Source organism: Mesoplodon bidens (assembly GCF_964165515.1).
Source record: "Mesoplodon bidens genome assembly, chromosome: 9".
NCBI lineage: Eukaryota > Metazoa > Chordata > Mammalia > Artiodactyla > Ziphiidae > Mesoplodon > Mesoplodon bidens.
Window position 1 is genome coordinate 28,362,870 of NC_138166.1, and position 24,695 is coordinate 28,387,564.

At 34.4% G+C, this 24,695-nt stretch overlaps 1 protein-coding gene across 2 annotated transcripts in view; it reads right to left on the reverse strand.

Moving 5' to 3' along the window:
* Positions 1-24,695, reverse strand: part of SEMA3D (semaphorin 3D) — a 210,631-nt gene that overhangs the window by 123,045 nt on the left and 62,891 nt on the right. The window contains exons 3-4 of one of the 2 annotated variants that reach the window (XM_081244740.1): positions 16,900-16,925; positions 15,040-15,230 (exon numbers count right to left, since the gene is read on the reverse strand). In XM_081244740.1, coding sequence (XP_081100866.1) covers positions 15,040-15,190 — 151 coding nt within the window. In that variant the 5' untranslated portion in view covers positions 15,191-15,230; positions 16,900-16,925. The remainder of the gene's footprint in view (positions 1-15,039; positions 15,231-16,899; positions 16,926-24,695) is intronic. The other variant, XM_081244741.1, reaches the window with a different exon arrangement.

The window sequence follows — 24,695 nt, forward strand, 5'->3', positions numbered from 1 at the left end:
CTTTAGTCTCCATAGCTAACTGCTCAAACAATATCAAATGTATAAAGAATGTTATTCAAAGCTAAACTGCCGACAAAAGACTAAATTATAGGCGTATATTATATTATCGTTATATTTTCCTAGGTGAAAAGTCTAACCCTACCTTGCAAATGCAAGTTCAAATCAGAAAGAAAAAAAAAATGAAATTCTCATTTGCTCATCTGCAATGGAATGTTGGAAATCATTCTATTCATTAGGTCTTAGACAGAACATTATCTATATCAATAATAAATCAGATGATGCCACATAGGGAAACATAAATTAGGAACAAATAAAGCCTATTAATCATCAAGCTACATTCTTTCCAGGACAGGATGTGGATGGAATAGGAGTGTGGTAATTTTACACCATCACATTTTCAACTACATCCATGCAGTTAACTCACAGGTTTCTTCTTCTTTGGCTAGCTTTCAACAGTAGACACTTTATATAATCCATCACATGTGAGATTCATAATTTACAATTATGGGTCCCTTTTAAATTCTTACTTTGAGTAAGAATGAATTGTTTTAAATTCTCAAAAGCTTGGCCATGATAAATTTTCCTACTGACCTATAAAATGGCTAACATTATAAACAACTGATACATTTCCAGAAGTACAATTCAATAATAGAATAAACTGCCTCAGAAATAGTTGAGAGGGTAATTCTGGGAAAGACAGATTCTACTTTGACAATTATTTTCTTAATTCCCTTCAAGGTATTGAGAATTCCTCCCTTTTCAAATTTCAAGGTATATTTAAAATCAAAACACCATGTCACAAGTGAATATGAGTTTGTTTTCAATCTAGTATGTGTATTTAAGTTTTAAAAAACTTAGAAAAGTCATACCTTAATACACCATCTATTACTGATTCTAAATAGCAAGACAAATATGACAAGAGCAAATAATTCCTCAAGCTAAGATCACCACAAGTTAATGTACGGGGCAAGGAGTTGTGACAATAACTTAAAATAAAACAATAGTTTATAACGATATTACTTTTTAAATTAACTATATTAATTGAAGTTAAATATACACATATCAAAAAGCAAAGTTAAAAGGTGTATATAAGTCTATCTGCCTCTTCTCCGATCCTCTGTCCACTTCTAATCTAGACTCCATATTAACACATTTAGTAGTTTATTTGCTATTTATTTTCATATATACAAATAATATGTATGTACTACTACCTTTTAAAACATCATTTTCAGACATTTCCACTGAATTCCTGTTTATAGAAGTTGAGAGTTCTAGCTTTCTTATGCCAACTCTTTCCCTCCAACCAAGCTCCTAACATTACGATATGTCCATTCTTATAAAAGCAATATTTAATCATTCCATTACTATCACAAGGTAAATATTCTTCCCTACTTTGAAAAGTAGTGTTCTCTAAACAAAGACTATTACAAGAGACAAAGAAGGACACTACATAATGATCAAGGGATCAATCCAAGAAGGAGATATAACAATTGTACATATTTATGCACCCAACATAGGAACACCTCAATACATAAGGCAAACACTAACAGCCATAAAAGGGGAAATCGACAATAACACAATCATAGTAGAGGACTTTAACACCCCACTTTCACCAATGGACAGATCATCCAAAATGAAAATAAAAAATGAAACACAAGCTTTAAATGATACATTAAACAAGATGGAGTTAATTGATATTTATAGGACATTCTATCCAAAAACAGCAGAATACACTTTCATCTCAAGTGTTCATGGAACATTCTCCAGGATAGATCATATCTTGTTTCACAAATCAAGCCTTGGTAAATTTAAGAAAATTGAAATGGTATGAAGTATCTTTTCCGATCACAACGCTATGAGACTAGACATCAATTACAGGAAAAAATCTGTAAAAAATACAAACACAGGGAGGCTAAACAATAAGCCACTTAATAACCAAGAGATCACTGAAGAAATCAAAGAGGAAATCAAAAAATACCTAGAAACAACTGACAATGAAAACACGACAACCAAAAACCTATGGGATGCAGCAAAATCAGTTCTAAAAGGGAAGTTTATAGCAATACGATCCTACCTTAAGAAACAAGAAACATCTCAAATAAACAATCTAACCTTACACCTAAAGCAATTAGAGAAAGAAGAACAAAGAAACCCCAAAGTTAGCAAAAGGAAAGAAATCATAAAGATCAGATCAGGAACAAATGAAAAAGAAATGAAGGAAATGATAGCAAAGATCAATCAAACTAAAAGCTGGTTCTTTGAGAAGGTAAACAAAATTGATAAACCATTAGCCAGACTCATCAAGAAAAAAAGGGAGAAGACTCAAATCAATAGGATTAGAAATGAAACAGGAGAAGTAACAACTGACACTGCAGAAATACAAAAGATCATGAGAGATTACTACAAGCAACTCTATGCCAATAAAATGGACAACCTGGAAGAAATGGACAAATTCTTAGAAATGCACAACCTTCCAAGACTGAACCAGAAAGAAATAGAAAATATGAACAGACCAATCACAAGCACTGAAACTGAAACCGTGATTAAAAATCTTCTAACAACAAAAGCCCAGGACCAGATGGACTTTGCACTGTTGGTGGGAATGTAAATTGATACAGCCACTATGGAGAACAGTAGGGAGGTTCCTGAAAAAACTAAAAATAGAACTACCATATGACGCAGCAATCCCACTACTGGGCATATACCCTGAGAAAACCATAATTCAAAAAGAGACATGTACCACAATGTTCATTGCAGCTCTATTTACAATAGCCAGGATATGGAAGCAACCTAAGTGTCCATCGACAGATGAATGGATAAAGAAGATGTGACACATATATACAATGGAATATTACTCAGCCATAAAAAGAAATGAAATTGAGTTATTTGTAGTGAGGTGGATAGACCTAGAGTCTGTCATACAGAGTTAGAAAAAAAAAAAAAATACCATATGCTAACACATATATATGGAATCAAAAAAAAAAATGGTCATGAAGAACCTAGGGGCAAGATGGGAATAGAGACACAGACCTACTAGAGAATGGACTTGAGGACACAGGGAGGGGGAAGGGTAAGCTGGGACAAAGTGAGAGATTGGCATGGACATATATACACTACCAAATGTAAAATTGATAGCTAGTGGGAAGCAGCCACATAGCACAGGGAGATTAGCTCGGTGCTTTGTGACCACCTAGAGGGGTCGGGTAGGAGGGAGGGAGATGCAAGAGGGAAGAGATATGGGGATATATGTATATGTATAGCTGATTCACTTTGCTATAAAGCAGAAACTAACACACCATGGTAAAGCAATTATACTCCAATAAAGATGTTAAAAAAAAGTAATTGTTCTCTGATTATACTTTCTTGAAAAAAAATGTTGCTTTTGTTAATAATTTCCCAATTGTGACATTTGCTTAGACTTCCTTAAGATCATGATCAAAACTATCCACACCTTCTGAAAAATGCCTCCATAAAATTTTCAAATCAAATTCTGTCAGATTGTTTTTTGTTTTCCTCCAGGAAACATCCCCTCTTGGCCCTTTCTTCCTCCTGCTCCAATCTGGACTGTCTATTCTCTGGCCTGAGGAATAGCTTCCTCAAACTTCCTTCTACCACTCTCCTTGTATGAAACTCACTTTTCCTGGATCCCATGTCTTTCCTCTTTGATTTATTTTCTTATTTTGGTGAGCACATCTCCAGAAGTTTCCTAAAAAAGAGTGACTGTGACATATTTTTGAAATTTTCCATGTGTGAAAATGTCTTTAATTTACCTTTGTTGATAATTGGGCTAACTATAGAATTCTGGGCTGAACAGCTTTCACCCTCAGAGAGCTGAGGCATTTATATACTATCCTCCGGCTTCCAAAGTTATGCTTTAGAAGTCTCATGCCATCAGTGTCCCAAGCTTTTGAATGTCTTCTGTTTTTCCTTTTACCTCCTCACTCTTGCTATTATAAAACTTAAAATAATTGGCCTGAATATGTCTTGTTTTGTTTTTCACTTATCATGCTGGGCACTCAGTGTGACATCTGAGCTGAAAATTAATTTCCACTGATTCAGGAAAATTTCCTTTTGGCTTTTCATTCAGAACAAACAGATGTCAGTTATCTGTGCAACTTTTCTCTAGGTTTTCTCCAGAAAGGGTCCTCTAGCTTACCCAAGGAAGATAATGCTGTAGAGGTGTGCAGAGAATTTGCATCAGAATATGCTTATGGACTTCCAAGAGGGATATTCAAAATACAGTCACAGAATAATGTCTTCCTTAATTTCAGTCAGCATTACAGGGCATAAACAATGAGGTCATGTTTTCCATTTATAGTTTCCTATAAATTGTTGGTTCTCTGCTGATGAATTCAAAATAGACACCTAAAACCCCACTGCCTCTCGCAAGTCACAGCTCAGAATTTCCAGTAGCCTGCTTGGTACTCTCATTTTCCCCCCAACCACCTGGTCCTACTGACTATAATGACTTTAATGACATGACCTAGTTCCCAGGCTCAAGATAACAGAATCGTTTTTAGTTCATCTTCCCTATTTCCTTACCCTTTATTCCCCTATTTAAATAATTGCTACCTGTAAGTATATTGCATTTTCCTCACATCAACTTCCAGGTAAATTTAAAGCCTTATAGATTTCCTCTGCAAACTATCTATTCTTTTTCCTCAAACATTTATTCTTATCATCAGCCAGGCTAAGAGCCATATTACTGCTTCTCAAAACTACTATAACAGGCTCCTAAACAACCTTGTTCCCTGCTCCCCCAATCTCTCCCACATGATGCTATCTATTCTGTTTTTTTCCCTTAAATTAGAATTAAGATAGAATTTCATGATCAAAATCCTCCAATGCCAACATATACTTTATTCAATAAACTCTAAATTTCTTCCAATGTTCAAAGTTCAATTTCACACCCATCCTCCTCCAAAATTCTTTGAAATGTATGGTTTTATTTACCCTAATCCTATGGCATCAATCTTTTTGTAGTTATTTTGTCCCTTAAAAAGACTAGAAGCCCTTGCAGACAAGAATAATGTCTAAATCATTGCTGAAATTCATCATCTCTTCTTTCACATAAGAAGTCTAACAAACATTTAACTGATGATTTTTCAAACTCTAGTGATTCTTGTTTATGTTGGTTTATCTACCTTCCATCTAAGCCAGGATTTATTACAGGCTTATTAATAATTCAGAGAGGTTAATGTGCCATTTGGAGACCCAATCGTGGCTCTAATGCTTTGCAATCATAAGAGATTCCTGTTGTGATATCCAAATGCTCCTGTGTGTGTTAGGGGTGGGAGGATGGAGGAGAGGGCGGTGGGAAGAGGAGGGAGTTGGAAATAAAACACTCTAAAAGCAGTGCTTCTCAGGATTAACATGCATTCAGATCAGCTGGGATTCTTGCTAAAAAATGGACTCTCACTGAGAAGTCTGTGAGGGGGCCTGAGATTCTGCATTTCTAACAAGCTCTCAAATTATGCTGGTGCTACTGGTCCTTGAACCAAAGCTGGAGTAGAAAAGCTAAAGAACACTGTGGCCCCAATTGCCTTGAAGTGCTGCACTCTCTTTCTTCTCCACACTACAGTTTATCTCAAACCCTTATATGATGATGTGTTAATTTATGAAAAATAGCCAAATTATTATTATTTTTCCTCTACAATACTACATTGTTAGAATAAGTTAGGGATGTACAGCTGTGACCAATGTGATTAACTTATAACTAACTTAATTGCTGTAAGTGATAAATAACCTACTTAGTTTCAACCAATGACATATAAAACATTTTCCCCTCCATTTTCTCATACAAAGAAGAGAAGTACATTCATTTAATATGCATTAACCTGGAAGGAAAATGTAAAGATGACAAGTTATGATTTATTAATTGACTTTCAAGTAAATGTCCTGTTATGTGTGGCAGGAGAAATTGTATCCAAGATGCCTAAATATATTTTTAAAGACCTTGAATTTTCTTCACATCCTACTTCAATTAATTCAGTAATATATTATGTCTGGTCTCTCTTTGAAGCCTATCATAATATCCATTTGTGCTTTATAACTTCCAAGGAGCTTTTTCTGTATTATTTCATTTGATCCTTAACCAAAGGATTAGCATTAATTTCCAGATGAGAAAACCTAGATTCAGAAAGGGCAAACAACTGTTCTAATGGTACAAGAACAGTACATGGCAGAGAAAGCTAAAACCTATCGAGGTCTTCTAACTCTAAGCCCTATCACCCATTACAGCTGTATTTTATATTTTAAGATTTACCATTACTTAGAAAAGCAAGGGTTTTTTTTTTCAAAACAATTCTACTTACTGTTTTTATGGAACATACCCACAGACAAGTTCACTTCTATTGCTTCCTCCACTTTACCATTCCATTGGGATTACTGAAATATTTATCTTATTTTCTAGACTGTGTCTGGCTCACTTTGGCTTTAGTGAAATAAACCTCTTTATGAGTATCTTTCTTTCTAAGTAAAAAGCACTTTAGCTTTAATTTATGCCTCTTTTGAATTAATAGGATTAAAACAGCATGTTGAAAGGACTCAGAAATATGCAAAATGTATATTACAAGTTCTTAAGAGAGAGGCATTTGCCAAATTTTCTGTTAAAAAGACCCAATGACATTCATTTTAAAAATATCTGTAAACTTATACTTTTACATTTATACTGAAAGAATCTCACTGTAAAAATTCCTTTAATAAGACCCAAGAAATTAGAGCCAAATTTTAGGTAAGTGAAGTCATAGAACAAGAAATTGTATATAAAAAATTTTATCTCCTCAATAATTTACAGAATAGTAAACCAACTATATACAATATATGACCTATCCAAAGAAACCTATTTTAACCAAAAAATAGTGGACTGGGTTTAATCCCAGAAAAATCTGCCTTTACTTAAATTATGCCCTTATAAGTTCCTTCCATATTTATGCGTAACAAGGATGCAATTCAAGTGTCTCATGATGTAGCTCTCCTTCACCCTGCCAGGAGGACACTGCTGACCACATAGGCCTCAGTGATTTTTATGTATGTTCCTAATTCCAGGGACACTTTTTATATTATACTTTTGTATGGCAATATTACATCATATGTTACCATATATCATTAGGTAACTTCTACCACTCTGTAAACCTCTACAGATCAATCATGTTTAGAAGAATGCTCTACATAGTGTTAAATAGATTTTAATCATTACTAAATCACAGTGTTGGATACAGGCAAGTTGTAGTACAAACACTATTGTACTGAAATGCAGAAGGCTTGGATCAGCTTTTTAATTATCTACTTATGTGACTCTGAGGTTATTATTTAATCTTTCTGAAGTTTTATTTCTAAATCCTTACATAACAATTTTCTAAACATAGGTAGTACTTACAAACCTATATCAATATATCAAACTGAATATATTTTTATATCTGTTTAACCTCTCTTTCCACCTACACAACAGTTGACACTGATAATGAACCAGACAATAGTTTATTATGCAAAATAAGCCAGTTTTATTAACATATGTTCTAAAAGTAGTCTGATTTTAGAGGGGAAAAAATCATTATTTTCTTCAAGAGTGTATGAATTATTTCTCCTGAATCATTAATTATTCCTCTCCTAGATTATTTCAATTAACAAATAAATATGCTGTTGTTTAGCTCATGAAAAAAACAAGTCTCTTGATCTCATTGTCCTTCCAGCTACTACTGCCCATGTCTCTATTATGGGAAAACTCCTTGAAAGAATTGTCTACACTTGCCTCCAGTTCCCCCGAGCCCATGCTCTTCAGAATCCATCCTAGTTGTGCTCTGGCTCCCACGCTTAAAGACACTGCTCTTATCAAGGTCAACAATAGACTTCTGTTGTTAAATTTAATGTTAATTTTTCCTTATCTTTCGTGACACTTTAGCTGAATATGACACTGCTGATAGTCCCTTTCCTTACTTTCTTCATTTAACTTTCTCTACACCACAACTTCTGATTTTTCTCCTACATACCTGGGCACCTCTCTTAGTTCACTTAGATGCTCAGTCCTCCTTTCACTAATTTCCTGACTTAAGAGTATCCCAGAACTCAATCCTCTAAATTTTCTATATCCCTTAGTCATCTCACAGAATTTCACGGATTTAAAATTTTCTCTATGCTAACTGCCAAATTCATATCTCCAATTGACATCACCTATAAACTCCAAAAATGATATACTCCAGTGCTTTCTAGGCATCTTACTTAGATATCTAATAGCCTTCTCAAATGAATATGTCTACTTGATCTTCCCACACAACATTCTTTCACAATCTCTGCCATCTCAATTAATAGTAACCCCATCCTTAGATCAAAAACAAACAAACAAAAAAACCATGGAGTCAGATTTGACTTCTCTCTTACTTCATATCCAATCCATCAACAAATTCTGTTGGCTCTACCTTCATATCTTCTCCTACCTCCACTGCAACTAGTCTGGCTCATAGACCATCATTTCTCACCTGGATTATTACAGTCCTCTCAGATCTGGCTCCCTATTTCCCTGATCTCTCCCTTTCAGTGCACACACAGTACAGAAACCAGAGTGATCCTATAGTAATGAAAGTCAGACCATGTCACCTCTGTGCTCAAAATTCTCCAATGAATTCCCATAATACTCAGACTAAAAACCAACGTTTTAACAATGGCAACAGTGACAGGATCTAATCCTTCTTCCCTCCTATTAACTCTCTGATTTAATCAATTTTCTTCTTTCTCCCATTCCATTGTTTTTTTTTGCCATACTGTCTTCTTTAAGATCCTTGAACATGCCAGACACCTTTCCACCTCAGGACTTTTGCACTTGCTATTCCTTTTGCCAAAAATATTCCTTTCCTGAGTAGCTGCATGACTTGCAACAAAAATTTCTTGAAGTATCTGTGAAAACATCACTCTCTGGGTGAGCTCTTTCTTGAGCACCATATTTGACTACTACACCCCCACCAATCAACTTTCCTGATTCATTTTTCTCCATAGCACATATCATCTTCCATCTTGCTGTGTAACGTACTTATGTATGGTCTACCTTTCTGTATCAGAATATAAACTACATGATGCCAGGGAGTTTTGCCTCTTCTACTTGCTAATATATCCCCTTGTTGCCAGCATGGGGCTGGAAACAGTGGGCATCAGAAACTATTGTGATTAACCACTGAGAGCTGAATATCAAATACACAATAATATTATCCTTGAGCTCTTAAACCTACGAAGGCCCAGTCCCACACACAGCCTCAGTTTAGAGAAAATACATCTGGGAAAACAAGTGAGTCCATTAAAAATTAAATCAGCAATGACTTTCTCTATAGAAGAAAATATATGGGAATTCTTACTATTAGATTGATAATGCTTCTTTACTATGTACTTAAGGAGAGATATTCAGAGCAAGTCATCTTCTTTTCTCATTGATTTGACAACAAAAATGTCCACTTTAGAAAGGAACTCCTGAATGAATGATTTTATGATTCCTTTTAACCCACCCTGAAGGCTACCAACCACTCAAAGACACTACTCTTATCAAAGTCAATAACGACCTAATGGCTTGTTAACTACTAGAAGACCATGAAGATAAAAATACTGGAAAGTACCTTCAATAAATTCACAATCTGTGGGTGGTACTGGACTGAGGGAAACTAACCCTAGTAGAAAATGTTTGAGAGTAAACAGAAGCAATTTTAATATATGTTGTAAATCCCCAGGAGGAAACTATGTAATATTTTTCAAACTTGGTTATATAGGGGAAACTCTGGTCTGGGAACAACCATTAATATCTAGCAAGATAATAGTGTTTCACAAAAATTAATAACTGACAGCATTTATTAAATGTTTACTATGCCAAACACTGTTTTACGTGCTTTACACGGATCAAGACATCTTCACAACTACCTCATTAGAATTAAATAAATTAATGCACTTGGAAAACTGCAGTACATAAAATAAACATCCGTATATCCCACAACTAGTAACAGCAGGTAAGACCTAATAAGCAGTTTGGCTTCAGAACCTGCCTTCTTCACTGCTATACTCAATCGAGATAACAGAACTTATACAAAACTAGTCAAATCAAACAAGTTAGATGAGTCACATTGCCATGAATCTCTACTTGAGGCATGCCACATTTCACAGCTAAATAGAGTCATTTGTAAATAATGAAAAATATATAGACTTATCCACTCATTCCTCAGAAGACTCAAACAAGATAAAGAACTATTCTATCAAATGCACTAATGTTTAGTTATACAATAACAGATAAAAATTTTAAAGATGATTTCCAGTTTTCTACGAAAAGATGTAAGTTTTGGAGGAGCAAAAAATAATTAGTACTATTGGTAGTTACTGAGAAGAGCATACTGCCAAAGATGTAATAATGAAACCTTGTATTTTTTTTTTTATATATATCTTGATATTTGTGTTCCTGAACATGCAATGTCTCCCTCAAGGGCACAAGGTGACAAGAACATGGGCCTGGAACTAGAGAGATGAAAACACACAAGTTAGTTCTGCCACTTAACAGCTTCTAGCTTTGGGGCAAGGCCTTCAGGTTCTAACCTCATGTTTCTTATCTATAAAATGGGTATAAAAATGATGGTTCTTCATAGTGTCCTAAAGTCTAAGTAGGGTCCTGGATGCAGTCTCCTGTTTGATGTTCCTGATAGAACTTCCCACTATTTGAAATAACCTTCATCTGTTTACCTGTTTATTGTTTGCCTCCTTATCTGGTAAAGAGATTCAAGGGGGACAGTGACTTTTCTCTTCCTTTTTCAAAGTTTTTGCCCATTCCCTCTTTAGCTATGTTACCTATCTCATCTTTAGGAGTTTTCCAAACAAATACCATTGCAGGTACTAATGATTCCTGAGTATAAATATCCTTAACCCTCATGAGTTCCTTCATGATGATTTATAATACAAAAAAATGTTTACAGTAATTGCAAGACTGAAGTTGGTCATTTTTCAAAAGTTGTATTTACTACATCTGCAGTATAAAACATACAAGTCACTGTGAGAAGCTCACCTTGTAAGGCCGTATATACATATTACCCTTATAAAACAAAACCCAGAAATACAGAACATCCTGACCTCTAAGTTTCCTTACTTGTTACTCAAGAAACTGATTTAGTATGCATAAATGTGCAAGAATTCAAAATATGCAACTGAGGGGAAATCTCTTTACACAACAATAGAACCAAACAAGCTCCTGTGGATTCAGAGGTTCAAAGCTAAGTCTTTATCAAAGAGCATTCTTTGGATAAAATGGTTATTATATTTCTGTTGGCCTTTAAGAAATCCCTCAAAATAATCTTGCAGCTGTTTAAAGTAGCTAACTCTACTGATACTGGCTGTGTCTCTGGTCTGCACCTAAGGAAGCTTGAGTTATGGAAAGCAAAGCTGATTTTGTGCCCATAAAAATGAATTATTTTTGAAAATACAGTTAATTTTTCATTTTGACTGATTTTTCTAACCTCACATTCTGGCAGTATTTTAATGCCAAGCATGAAGTTTTAGACTCCCTCAAAACTAAGCAATGGGTGATACTAGGTGATCTTCACTCATTAGTCAGTCATAAGAGGAAGAGAAAATGCCAAAGGAGAGTTGTGATTATTACCTCACAGGGTAATAATTCCTAACTCACAGAGGTAAGAATTTTCCTCATCATAACCCCAAGTTAGCAGTGATTTTTATGCTATAACTTCATTTATTCAGGAATAGGCTACTTTTAAAAACTATTACATCAGGATTTGAACTACTTTCCTTTAACGCTCTCAGATATGGCAGAGAACAGGTGGCTAGGGAAACTGCTGAAATTCTCCCAAGTGTATGGTTAATGCATACTTACTTCATAGTGCTGAACTGATGATTTCCGAAGAAAAGCCCCCAAATTCTTATAGGTGGAAAGAGAAATATTCTGTAAGCATTGTCAGTAATTCTCCTAGCCAAGATCGTTACTCTATTATTAGCATACAATCTGGCAATGAATGGCTAACAGCAGCCACAGGACGCTATAGGAGAAAGGGAGGAGGAGGGAGGAGAGGAGAAAGGGGAGACAAGGGGTAGAGGGGGTGAGGAGGGAGTGAGTGTGTGCGCGCGCGCGTGTGTGTGTGTGTGTGCGCGCGCGCGCGTGTGTGTGTGTGTGTACTGAGGGTGAGTTGAGAGATTTTTAAAATTCCTTCCCTGCATTCAGTCTTTGTTACTACTTTTGACAGGTATCAGTAGATAATCTACGTGTAGATAAATGTCTAAAAAATATAACATTTGGAAAGTATACTAAATATAAGAACCATCCAAAAATAGTTCTTATTGCATTTAATCCAACATTTATACCAGTTCTCCTTTTATATAAGTACTAGGTGCTAGAAAGAGTGAAAATCTATAGAGATAAATAAAACAGGATTTTGAACTCTTATATGGTTGATTCCAAGTATTAATACAAAAACCTAGATTCATACCAATAAAAACCCCTCTAACTAGGGATAAACTAATTAGCAGCAGCTACATACAATTAGTTTTTTAATTTTTTTATTTTTAGGAACTGATTTGTTATTTTCTAATGATCAAGTTATCACATTTGAGTTAATATTTTACAGTCACTCATATAAAATTTTGATTATGAACACAAATTAGCACAATGACAATCTTCCTTTTTCCCATAAGATTATCAAAATCTGTAAATCTCTTTTGGCTACCAAAAGCGTGTGGTCTTCTTCAACTCCATTTAATTTTGACAACTGAAATCATATAATCAGTTAGTCAAATATCAGCATGATGCTTCTGTCAACTTTAAAGTTCACTTCCGTAGGTAAGTGCCTCAGGGAAGAACTGCTGCTCTTGTCTACGGTGTGAGAAATATGATTAGGCACCCAGGCTCTCCAAAACATGGGGCTGACTCAGGAGCTGAGCCACCAACTAATTTGAGACCTTAATTTCTTAATTTCTCAGTACCTCATTAACCTCATTTATAGGCAGGTGATAATAATCCCCACCTCACAGGGTGGTGATGAGGGTAAAAGGACATAATTCACACACATTCCTTATACCAATGCTTTGCTCATGATGAATCCTCAGTGAGTAATGATTAACTATGATTAAACTTTTTTTCCAAGTCTAATTTATTTTGCATTGTCCACCCTCATCAATGCAATGCTCTTGTGTTATTCACTATATCACAGAAACCAGGTAGTATTTCCTTTTTTTTCCGTTCAATCTATTTTCAAACTTTCTCTCTTTTTTTTTTTTTTATTGTTTGGCTTTTCATACTTGTTTTCTGTTCTGTTCTTAAGATAAATTTTGAAAACAGGCAAACAAATCTGACTTGTGTAATATGATGGGTTGTGAAAAGTCCATATTATATACTTGGGTGATCCATATCTCTATCAGGATAGAGAACATTTCCATAAGCCCAGAAAGTTTCCTCTCATATCCCTTTCCTTTCGATCCTTCCCTCAACTGCACAAAGGCAATGTCCTGAATTTTTTTAACCATAGATTAGTTGTCTCTGCTCTAGAAATTCGAGAATATAAAAACTCAAAAATAATGTTACCTTAACTCTTTAATTCATGAGGTAGAAATTCCAAACAAATACCAACATGAAATGTGTAATGAGTCAAGTAAGACAATTCCACTTAAGCTTACATTAGACATCAAATTTGCTTTTATTTTTTATATTTAATTTGAGCTGAAAATAAGTTGTCTTAAAGATTAAAACTGCCAGCATAATTTTTACCCGCCAAGTTCAGAATAAAGGAGTTTGAGTCCCCTACATTCCTCTCATTATTTAGGTATTAAAGAAACCAAGGGGATATTACAGAAAGAAAAAAAAAAGAAATCTTTGAGCATGAAATTTGGCTTGTTCTCTCTCTCTCGATATATATAGATATATTACACTTACATATAAACACATATTAGCATATAAACTTTGCTTTCATACTAATTTAAACATTTAAAAACAATTAGCTTAGTAGATTTCATTTCTTAAATGTTTTCTCCTCTGTATTTTAAGCTTTTCACACAGACTATTTTTTAAACAATAAAATATGTATATGCTTGAGATATTAAAGGTATTTTAGTTTTTTAATATTTTTGAAGATAGCTTACTGTTTTAAAAAATACTAAGGATCAACAAATTAGTAGCAGCTGTATAGAATTAACGATTTTTCTATTTTTAGGCTGTTGAGCTGCACACCACAGGCCTACAAGGCTTGTGCTTGTCCAGCTTCAAGACCAAAGAGCCCAGAGTCAGCGACAGAGACATCAAAGGTTTAATGGATGGGAAATCTTACATGTCTGAAGCAAGGTTCTGGAGCAACACCCCACGACGTATGCGGCTCATGGAGAAGCAGGACAAAGCGGGCAGGCTTCACTCCCACGGGCAGGGGGAGGTTACCACTTATAAGGGAAATTGACGGCAGTTTGGCTCATCAGTTACCAGGGAAACCAGCAGAGGGGCCCGCCCCTAACTGCCCCTTTGATAGGCTATCATGGTGGCTAAAATTAGAACAATCATTAGCTGGGGCATGGGGCAAGCACGTAGGAAGGTCTGTCAGGTGAGTACGGTATAGGTGAAGCAGGCACAGGTTGAACTCGCGACTTACAGAGAGCAAGAGAACAGCTATCTTGAGTGGCCTGACCATACATAGGTATTGATTTATTTTAATATAAAACTGACTACAGGGACTTCCCTGGCAGTCCAGTGGTTAAGACTCCATGCTTCCAATGCAGGGGGCGTGGGTTCCATCTGCGGTGGAGGAGCTAAGATCCCACATGCTGCGCAGCATAGCCCAAAAAAACTGACTACAACTTGCTGACCAAAATTTCCTAATTATGCTAATCAGTAGTTAAAAATTGTAAATAATGAACTGAAAAGCACACATGAACAGTTTTGGTGTCTATCTTCTTCACCAAGAATAATGAACCAGTGGGCTTTGCATTCTATAATAATCTTATTATTAACTGATGCCAATACTACAAACATTTCACTGAAGTCAGTATGCATTTCTAAATAAAAGAAGGCAACCTGAAAAACACTGACACATTTACCTTTGTAGGTTAGCTTGAGTCGTGGAATATTTTGCTTAGACGTTCCAATGACTGGAAGAAACAGCATGGTCATGCTTAGCATCATCAGGGCACGAAAAAGGTAAAAATCATGGTTTCTGGACTTTGGTCTCTCATCTTTAGTAACAATCATGATGAAAACAATGTTCTGTTCCAAACAGCGTTAATTTAATCTAAAAAGAAGAAAAGAACTATTAATATAGCAGTTTGCAGATTTTCCTACACTTACTAAATGATAATTTTCTGAATGTATGTAGATTTAAAAAAATACTTGCTCCTTCTCTCTTGTTCTGCTCTTAGAAATTGTTGCAAGGGAAACGAATCAGAACTGAGTAGTAAAATTCAGATCTGGCTTTACTCAGAGGACATGAGTACAGAACTAAAAATTCAACTACTTATGTTAATTAGCAACTATTCTTCTACTAAAGTTTTTGTTTTGTTTTGTTTCATGCAAATATAGGAGTGACCAATTCTTTCTGTAACTTGATGAATTCTTGATCAGATAAGAATACTGGTAGAAGCCTACACTTTCCCCATACCATCCTCAAAGGAAAAGATCCTTAAGCAAAATTTAATAAAAGCTGTCATTTTGAGAGAGTTCGTTTCTGACAAAAAAATATTTTAACAGTTCACCTAAAATTGGGACAACTGGACATATCAGGTCAGGGCCACCAGTATAGATTTTAGGCCTGGGACAAGGCAATTTTACCTGCACCCTATACTACTCCACACAGGGCAGCACTGAATATAAAAACAAACTGTAAAATAAAAGGGTTTATAAGAGGAGGCGGTTTTTAACTAGGTTGCCATAAACAAGCTGCCTTGGTTGTCTTTGTTAAGACACGGAGTAAATCAAAACACACATATTTCAAACTAAGCCTGGTAATAATAATTACAAATAATATTCGTTGAGTATTTACATGAACCAGATACTTTTTAAGAAGTGTGTTACATAAATTAAATCACTTAATGCTGTTAAATTAATTAAACAAGTAGGTCATTAGACTGAGGTGGCTCTAATGCCATGGTAGCCTACCTAATAAAACAGAATCTCAGCCTATAAATGCCTCAAAGCTATGAACTCAGAACTCTAAGAACAACCAGTTAACTAGGCTTTAAGCTATAGCTAATAAAATAATTTCCTTTCTTTGTCTCCAAAATTTTCTTTGTGTAAGTCTTCCCCCTAATATCCTATCAGTGGAGTGCTCCTAACAACTTCCAGTTTGGTGCCACGCAATTCAAACTGAGTTTTGCTCAAATAAACTCTTAAAAATTTTAATATGCCTCCGTTTATTTTTTAATCAATTCTAATGACAGTCAAGAAAGATAGGTAATTATTTTCCTCATTTTACAGATGTGGAAACGGAGGTACAGGGTTTGATAATTCTCTCAAGATCATGCGGCAAATAAGAGATGGCTTAAAACATTTGTTCTGGACTTCAGCTTGAATCAGCCTCCTTAGCCCTTAAGTCTTTAGGTGCTTTTCATTATGGCAGAATCAAGTGACCTTCAACTCTTGATGCAGTCTTCAACTTCTCTTCTTTCTCCTCGACATCTTCTAATAAATATCCCACAGAAAGTATCTTGCTATGAGTACTTTCTGGGAGGATTCCAGATGTGGTACCTGCTTCAAGTGCCAATAATTCCTTGGTAACAGCTTTAGCCATAATAAAAAAGTATTATACTTTAGTATTTTTGTAATTATTTAATATCAAAATAAATATTTTATGTCTATATGGCTTAGTTTTAAGAGAATGTCTAAATAAGAGTATTTTTCTTATGGTAGATCAACTCTTTACTAAAATGCCTCAATGACTTTGAATCAAGGTTCCTTAAACTTACCTTAAATCTCAGAAGTTAAGATCAATCTGGGAATGTAAAATAAAATAAAATATAAGGATGTATTAATTTTTTATACAAGACAAACATTCTAAGAATAGACTATAAATTGTATGTTGTTTCTTCATGAAACGTTGAATATGAATGCTTAATAAAGTATATTTTCTCAGTTACTTTAATTACCCGTAGAAAGTACCAAACTATTCTCTTTGTGTGTAATCCATGCATATTTACTTCTTTGATTTAGAAGATTACTACAAATGAAAAGAATCAAGTTGATTTAGGTACTCATTTAAGAATATCGTAGGCCACACATAACATATTTCATTCACATTTACTTGACATATGTGAATGTGTCACACATAACATATTTTATTCACATTTGCCACATATAACGTATTTTATTCACATTTACTTGACATTTCTTGATGATTTCACCTAATGACATAATTTAAGAGAAAACAGGAATGTCTGTCTGACCAAAAAGATCTACACTATTAGCAGTCCTTAATGGAAATTCTAGTTTTAAAAAGTTCAGTAATATATACTTTAAAATAAAACACTAATAAAACCCTTCTGTAAATAACATATTTAAAACAAACTCTTAAAAAATAAAGAGTTGTATTATTTCAAAACTAGTAGGAAAACGCATATGCTATTGGCAAAAAACAGAGTCACTTAACTGGTCTACAGAAAAATTTATCAGGATTAGTTTTAAGTTATGTGAGTTTTAATTTACTCATTGTCTTAAGAAATGCATGTTTGCAAATTTTCAATTTTACATTTACACCAGTAAAACACAGATGCATTCTTTGAGTTACAGATTCTCCTTAAAAACTTACTGTTTTTTTGCAAATAAGAATATGCATTTAAGAATATATAATACACATATACTTATGGTCATTAACAACATAACTCATCTCCAATGATTTATTAAAGTGAGAAGAAAGATAAGATTCTTATTTGAAAGGAGCAGTTGATTATACACAAATAAAGTATCATGAAATAATTGCTAAAATCGAGATATTTCTAAGATGCTATGGAAGGCAGCTCAAAGGAGTATCATATAGGTTTAAATAAGACAAGGATAGCTTCATAGAGGACAGAGAAAGGAGAATAAGAAGCAAAAAGAGACATTTCCAGGTAACAACGATACCTAGTTAAGGGTTCCTGAAAAGATGGAAGCATGATAGGCCTGGAAAGGGCGAGACAATGTAGCATAATCCAGTGGAGTGAAAGAGAGAGGAAACCAAAGAGGGATTCGGACTAATGCTTAAATGTGCCTCATGCCTGTTCTGGTAGCTAATATACAATATTAGGACTCAAACGATGCTGTTATTCCACACTGCCTTTGGTCTTAGATCATATGTGCTAGTTGCATCCATATTCATCAGTGCTTCTCTAATCCCACTTGCCTGTTTCTTTTACTTTTCCCTATGTCCACATGTTAGCAGAAAATGGGTATCTGATCACAGCAGCTCCACAGCTTTGCCACACAAACATGTATCCTTCCACCTACCCATACCCTCCAAAACGAGTGAAAGGTTAGTTGAATATAGAGATTAAGTATATTAAATTTCTCATTAGGTTTAGTTTTTCTGAGCTTCTGGACATATGTAATACTACTTTTTTTATGACATGTAACAATGCATGTAATGTGAATGTATGTTTAGGTACACATGCAAAAGAGAGGAAACTTTCCGTGTGTTCATTTTATTAGCAATAATGACCTCAGTACAGGACATTTCCTGTGAATTAATGACCAGTTGAGGTTAATGGCCCTTAGCTATATATTGAGATATCTACTCCTCCAACTGGTCATTAATCGCTAAGACATGCCCTGTGGTCCAACACTATAAGTTAAGAAGATTGATGTTTTGGTTTCCAATGAACAGTAGTCACACTGTTCCTTGTTACCTAACTCATTAATATTGTTAAATAACTTAAAAATCAAAGCACTGCTTTCCTTGCTCGTATGACATTCCGATAAGTGTCCACACGTGCTGAACCATGTGTTAAGGGTGAGGGACAAAATAAAACAAAAATTCTGAAACTCCTGGAACTTTTTTTTAAACTTTATGTATTTTTCTCCTATAAAACAATCACTCTATAACCTGCTGCTCCTGATTCTTTGTTTTTCCTCCCAACAATCCTTTGAATTCAACAGTTAATCTTTTAATTGAGATAATTTATGGGTTAAATGTATTGCCCACAACCTCTCCAATAATCTATTGGTATTTTGCTATCTTCCAGTGCACGTCAGTGGGTGTGTGTGTCTGTGTGTGTTTTTTGTACCTACACGTGTGTGTGTTCCGCATCTGGGAGGAATTATAGAGAGAAGTAGGTGTGATTTAACCTAAAGTGGGTGGATTTGGTGAATTGCATAGGTTATACTGCATGCTACTGTCTGTAACAAGCTCGACCTGGAGCCAATTAACTGCACATAATCTGTTCCACATGTTCACTGGGACAAACAGCACCCTTGGGGATCTTCAGATGTGGAGCCAATAGGGAGTGTTGTGATTATGAGAGATTTTTACACACTGTTCCACTAAATCAGAGCTCCAAATGCATAATCTCACACTCAAGGCCTTGTGCCATTTCCCAAAGGAATACAAAGAGTCCAGAACTTATTAGATGGATGGTAAATCATCAAAAATATTATTTGAGGAGCAAGGAATATAAAATTTTACATGTGAACTTCATTGATTTCTCTTATTTATATCTATTTGTTGCAAGAACGTATAATTATAGTGAAAAAAATAGACCATATGCATAGGAAAAGAAAATACATGATAAGTCTTCACACCTGAAAACCTTGAACTTAGACGTAGGATCATTTCTCAGGTATGTGTGTGCTTGTGTGTGTGTGTGTGTGTGTGTGTGTGTAGGTTGGAGAAGGGAGAAAAAGAATCCTTGATTTCTTAATTTATAAAGAGTTACTTGTTCTTCATAGCTTTTTGGTGCACATTAGGTCACTCGAGAATTTTTTATCTAACTCACGAGACACAAAGAGCTATGACCATCCCCAAATTAAAGGTACTACCAGTATAAACTCACTTTAGCCTAACTGTAACTCATATTTTTGAGTTATTGTTTGATCAGTTGGTTTTCCTATAGAGTACATAGACTGATCAATTTAGTAACATTATTTCCTGGCAGGGATATGGAACATTGCAACAAAGAACCAAACAGAAATTATAGAATAAACTTGAACAACAAAGAGACAACATAGGCAAACAAGGAGAAACTTTATGTTTGCAGAGAGATATCTTATATTCCATTGATCAAGTGCAGTGACATCAAAGCAGAATGCAAGTGGGATGAATGAAGGCTCACTGGAATGGTGCTTGGAACACTAAAATTGTCATTTACATTTATTTTATGTCATCCTTTTCCAATTTTTCTTTCTGTGTTTTCTAATACACATGATATTCTACTACTTTAGTACCATCGAGGGTATGCAATCACTGCTCAAGTGTACAGTATTATTACCAATGGATGGAATTTATAGGGTAGGAACTTTTGGTTGATGAATTTTAACTGTCCATTAATAGACTTCATTGCCTTCAGATGTCATGAATTCTTCATCAATTGATATATTCCAAAGGAGTCTGTCAGACCATCTGATTTTTCAGAGATCATGAAAAAAGAGACTTACATGCTAAACTCTATGTCAGTAAGAATAAATTACAGTAAGTCCATTTTTATTTCGCAGTGGTTTAAACACGTTTGTATTTCTAAAATACACTGAAAGTATATTGTTGTATAAATCCCTGCTCACCAAAGAACCACTGTTACATGTTACTTGAGTTTGGAAGACTTATAGCCTTGTACTTAGAGTCAGATCAAATTATCCACGATCTTACCTCTAATGAATCCAGCTCAATAAAAAATAATAGAATAATGAGATTTCAGAACATACATGTGTAACATATTAGATTTAATATCGTGGGTTACATTTTTTTCCTGAACATGACAGTAACAGCAAAACCATGCTTACATTGTAAAGAAGTCCTAAAGAAATCAAGTGCCTCCGAAGCCCAAACTGCTCAAATAATTAATACAGTTAGAAAAAATTAATAAGACATGACTATAAATGACTTTTCTAGCCATCTTCTTTTGCCTATATCTCATATTAATTGGCTACTCAAAGCAGATCACTAATGGTTATCAATTTGTTGGGTCAGAGAAAGCAACAACAGCATAATCATAGTTTGTTTCTCTTTAAATTTGATTAATCCACAATTCAAAGGTTTAAGGTTTTTCTTTCCAAATTCTCATTTTTTAGAGAGCATTTTGATCCATGCATCTTTTCATGACCAAGATAATCTTATCCTTCACGCTTTGGAATTCTGATATACTTTTTGAGAATTATATCTTGTCAAATTTTAATGTCTGCCTTTTGTATTCAAAATATAAATGTATATTATTTAAACTGATTGTTTTTTAAAACTTAACATCCTACACTCAAATATTCAAATACGTGCCCTCTGCAGTTTAAAAAGAGATTTTTAAGTCAATGAAATGTTGAATAAAGCAGAGTAGGAATTACTGTAATTAAGAAGGCAGAACAATCATATTTTCTTGAAATAAAAAGAGTTAACCATGTGTCTGTTATTGAGAAGTTTCTCTATTTTATTCCTTTTATCTTTTAGGAATATCATTAGCATCAAAAGAGAATCATGTTCTGGTAAATATCCAAAAGTTTTAACTTTCTTTCCTAAAGCACACATTTAGCTATTAATTTAGACATTGAGTTATATGCCCAATAAAAATTTTCCCAGACTTTATAATACTGATCTACTATTTCTGTTATGTGGGCAATAAATGGATTTACATCTTTAAAAAAATTGACTCTTCAGTGATCGAATATACAAATTTTCTATATACAAATTAATTTATTGGCCCCATGGTCTCTGTATCAGCAGAAATAATTGTGCACCTCATGTAGCTTGTCTTTCAAAGCAACATAGGTATCTTATTACACTTAAAGATATTCTCATGGTGCTTTTACTTCGGCAGTGCTTACAACAAGGATGGAGCAGTGCAAAGACATGCAAAGAGAAGAGCACAGCACCAGCATAGGAATGATAGACAAGCATGTACAGTTAAGAATTTCTTTTTATTTCCTGACCTGTGTGGTGGTGCTGTTTTTTACAATTTTCACATGTATGTTATCTTTTCCAATTAAAAATATTTATTGAAAAGATTAGTTACGCTACAAGAAGGAAACAAAGTTTTTTTTTATTGCTTAGTGGATACTTCACAGGACTGTAAGATAAGAGATTCATCATATCCTCAAAAACAATATACAGAGGTTATTAGTTGCCAAGCTATAAAAATGATATCAACCTATTGTATAAAACTACTTATGTATAGGAAATAGTAAAGTAAGTTCCTATAGTAAAACTAAATTATAACATGGGTTCACACTATATTTAACTTAAGATCTAAAGGTTGTAACTATTGGAAACTAGTAAATAATAATGAACTAATTAAATTACGTTTTTAAGGCATGTGATATAGAAAAATTATAAGGATTCTCTTTAAAACTCCTAACACTTTTAAATCAACAGACCAAGAAATCCAATCAAATTACCAGCAACTCCAGTATCTAAAAGCAAACTTCTTAATCTGAAAAACAGCATAGAGCAGAAAAAATGTGACCCTGAACTTCATATTCCCATAAATTCTCCAGGAATGCAGGTACTTCTGAGACCAAAACACTTATGATAAGTTAAATGACTTTTTTAAAAAGCAAAAGGATGTGCTAAAACACATGAACACAATTTATTTCTTTCTTCACTATTTAATGAAATGCCTAAGGGAAATAAACATTTCTAGCAATGTAAGGATTCCATATGCATAGCAAGAAGAGTTTAAATAATTCACTTCATAAACATAAAACTATCTGGTAATAAAAATAGGCAGCATGTGAAGGGAAGTAAGTGTCATATGCAGAATTTAGAAACTCAGTCTTCACATCAGATTTGAATTTTATGATAATCGACCCTACTCTGCTATAAATAAATTAAATAGATAAGTAAATAGATAGATAAATAAATAAAATAATTTTAATGTAATTAAATGTGAAGGTCATTAATATTTTAAAATTTATCTTTAGCAAATGGAATTCAACAACTGATGACTATTGTCTTTCTTAGGCAAATATTACAAGATAAGTTTGCACGTGCTCTTTGTAGGGGCTGCTAGCCCAGAAAAGGGCTGGGTCTCTGAAGACAGTCATCTGTAATAGAACTCTGAATTTTGTCACAGATGATCTACCAGCTATTACCAGAAATTCAAAAGTTCTCAAGACTATAACCCAGTCAATACTCTCACATTTGGTTTAGTTCTGCTATAAAAACACTAAAAATAATTTGAAAATAAAGTTGTAACTATTATATATAAACTAATATTATAATTTTCATTTTTGTACACTTATATGATTGCATTGTTAAATTTCTTCTACCTATACTTCTAAACATGCCCAGTTATACCTTCCATAACTCCTCCAGGACATGTCAGAAGTAGAGTGGCATGATGCTTGAGCACGCAGGCACAAAGCCCAGGTCTGCCGCTGACCTCCTGTTTATTGATGGGAAAGTTACTTAACTTCACTGTGTCTCACTTATCACATCTGAAATAGTAGATTATACCAGTATTTAACTCATTTGTTGTAAGGATTATAAACCATGAGGTAAAGCACTACACCATGCCCAATACATAGTAAGTGATCAATGTGTATTAGCCATTTTTTAATTACTGCATTTGATTTAATTTTCTATTAAGATTCTCTTTAAGTACAAAAGCAAATTATGGTTTTAAAGACATTTAATAATGACCTGAACATATGCCTAGAGTTTATAAGGGCTGTAAAATAAAGAGTTCTCAGGGAACTATTATATGATTTCCAGAAGTATGAAGATAAATGAAGAAAATAATCACAGGTTACCACCAAAACAAACAAATGACCATGCAAGTAAATAAACAAACTCCATTTCTATGGCTTAAGCTGGGACAATCAGTGATGGTCTGAATTTTGTCATGAAGGATAAGATACAATTGTATCTGGAGTGCTTCCAGTGCTACTCATTCAAATTAAATGATGTACAAAACTACAATGAGGTATCACCTCACACCAGTCAGAATGGCCATCATCAAAAAGTCTACAAATAACAAATGCTGGAGAGGATGTGGAGAAAAGGGAACCCTCCTACACTGTTGGTGGGAATGTAAATTGATAGAGCCACTATGGAGAACAGTATGGAGGTTCCTCACAAAACTAAAAATAGAACTACCATATGATCCAACAATCTCACTCCTGGGCATATGACTGGACAGAACTGTAATTCAAAAAGATACATGTGCCCCTATGTTCATAGCAGCACTATTCACAATAGCCAAGACATGGAAACAACCTAAATGTCTATCAACAGATGAACAGATAAAGAAGATGTGGTATATATATACCATGGAATACTACTCAGCCATAAAAAAGAATGAAATAATGCCATTTGCAGCAACATGGATGCAACTAGAGATTATCATACTAAGTGAAGTAAGTCAGAAATAGAAAGATAAATACCATATTATATCATTTATATGTGGAATCTAAAATATGACACAAATGAATCTATCTATGAAACAGAAACAGAATCACAGACATAGAGAATAGACTGGTGGTTGCCAAGGGGGAGGGGATTTGGGAGGGGTGGAGTAGGAGGTTGGGGTCAGCAGATGTAAGCTATTATATATAGAATGGATAAACAACAAGGTCCTGCTGTACAGCACAG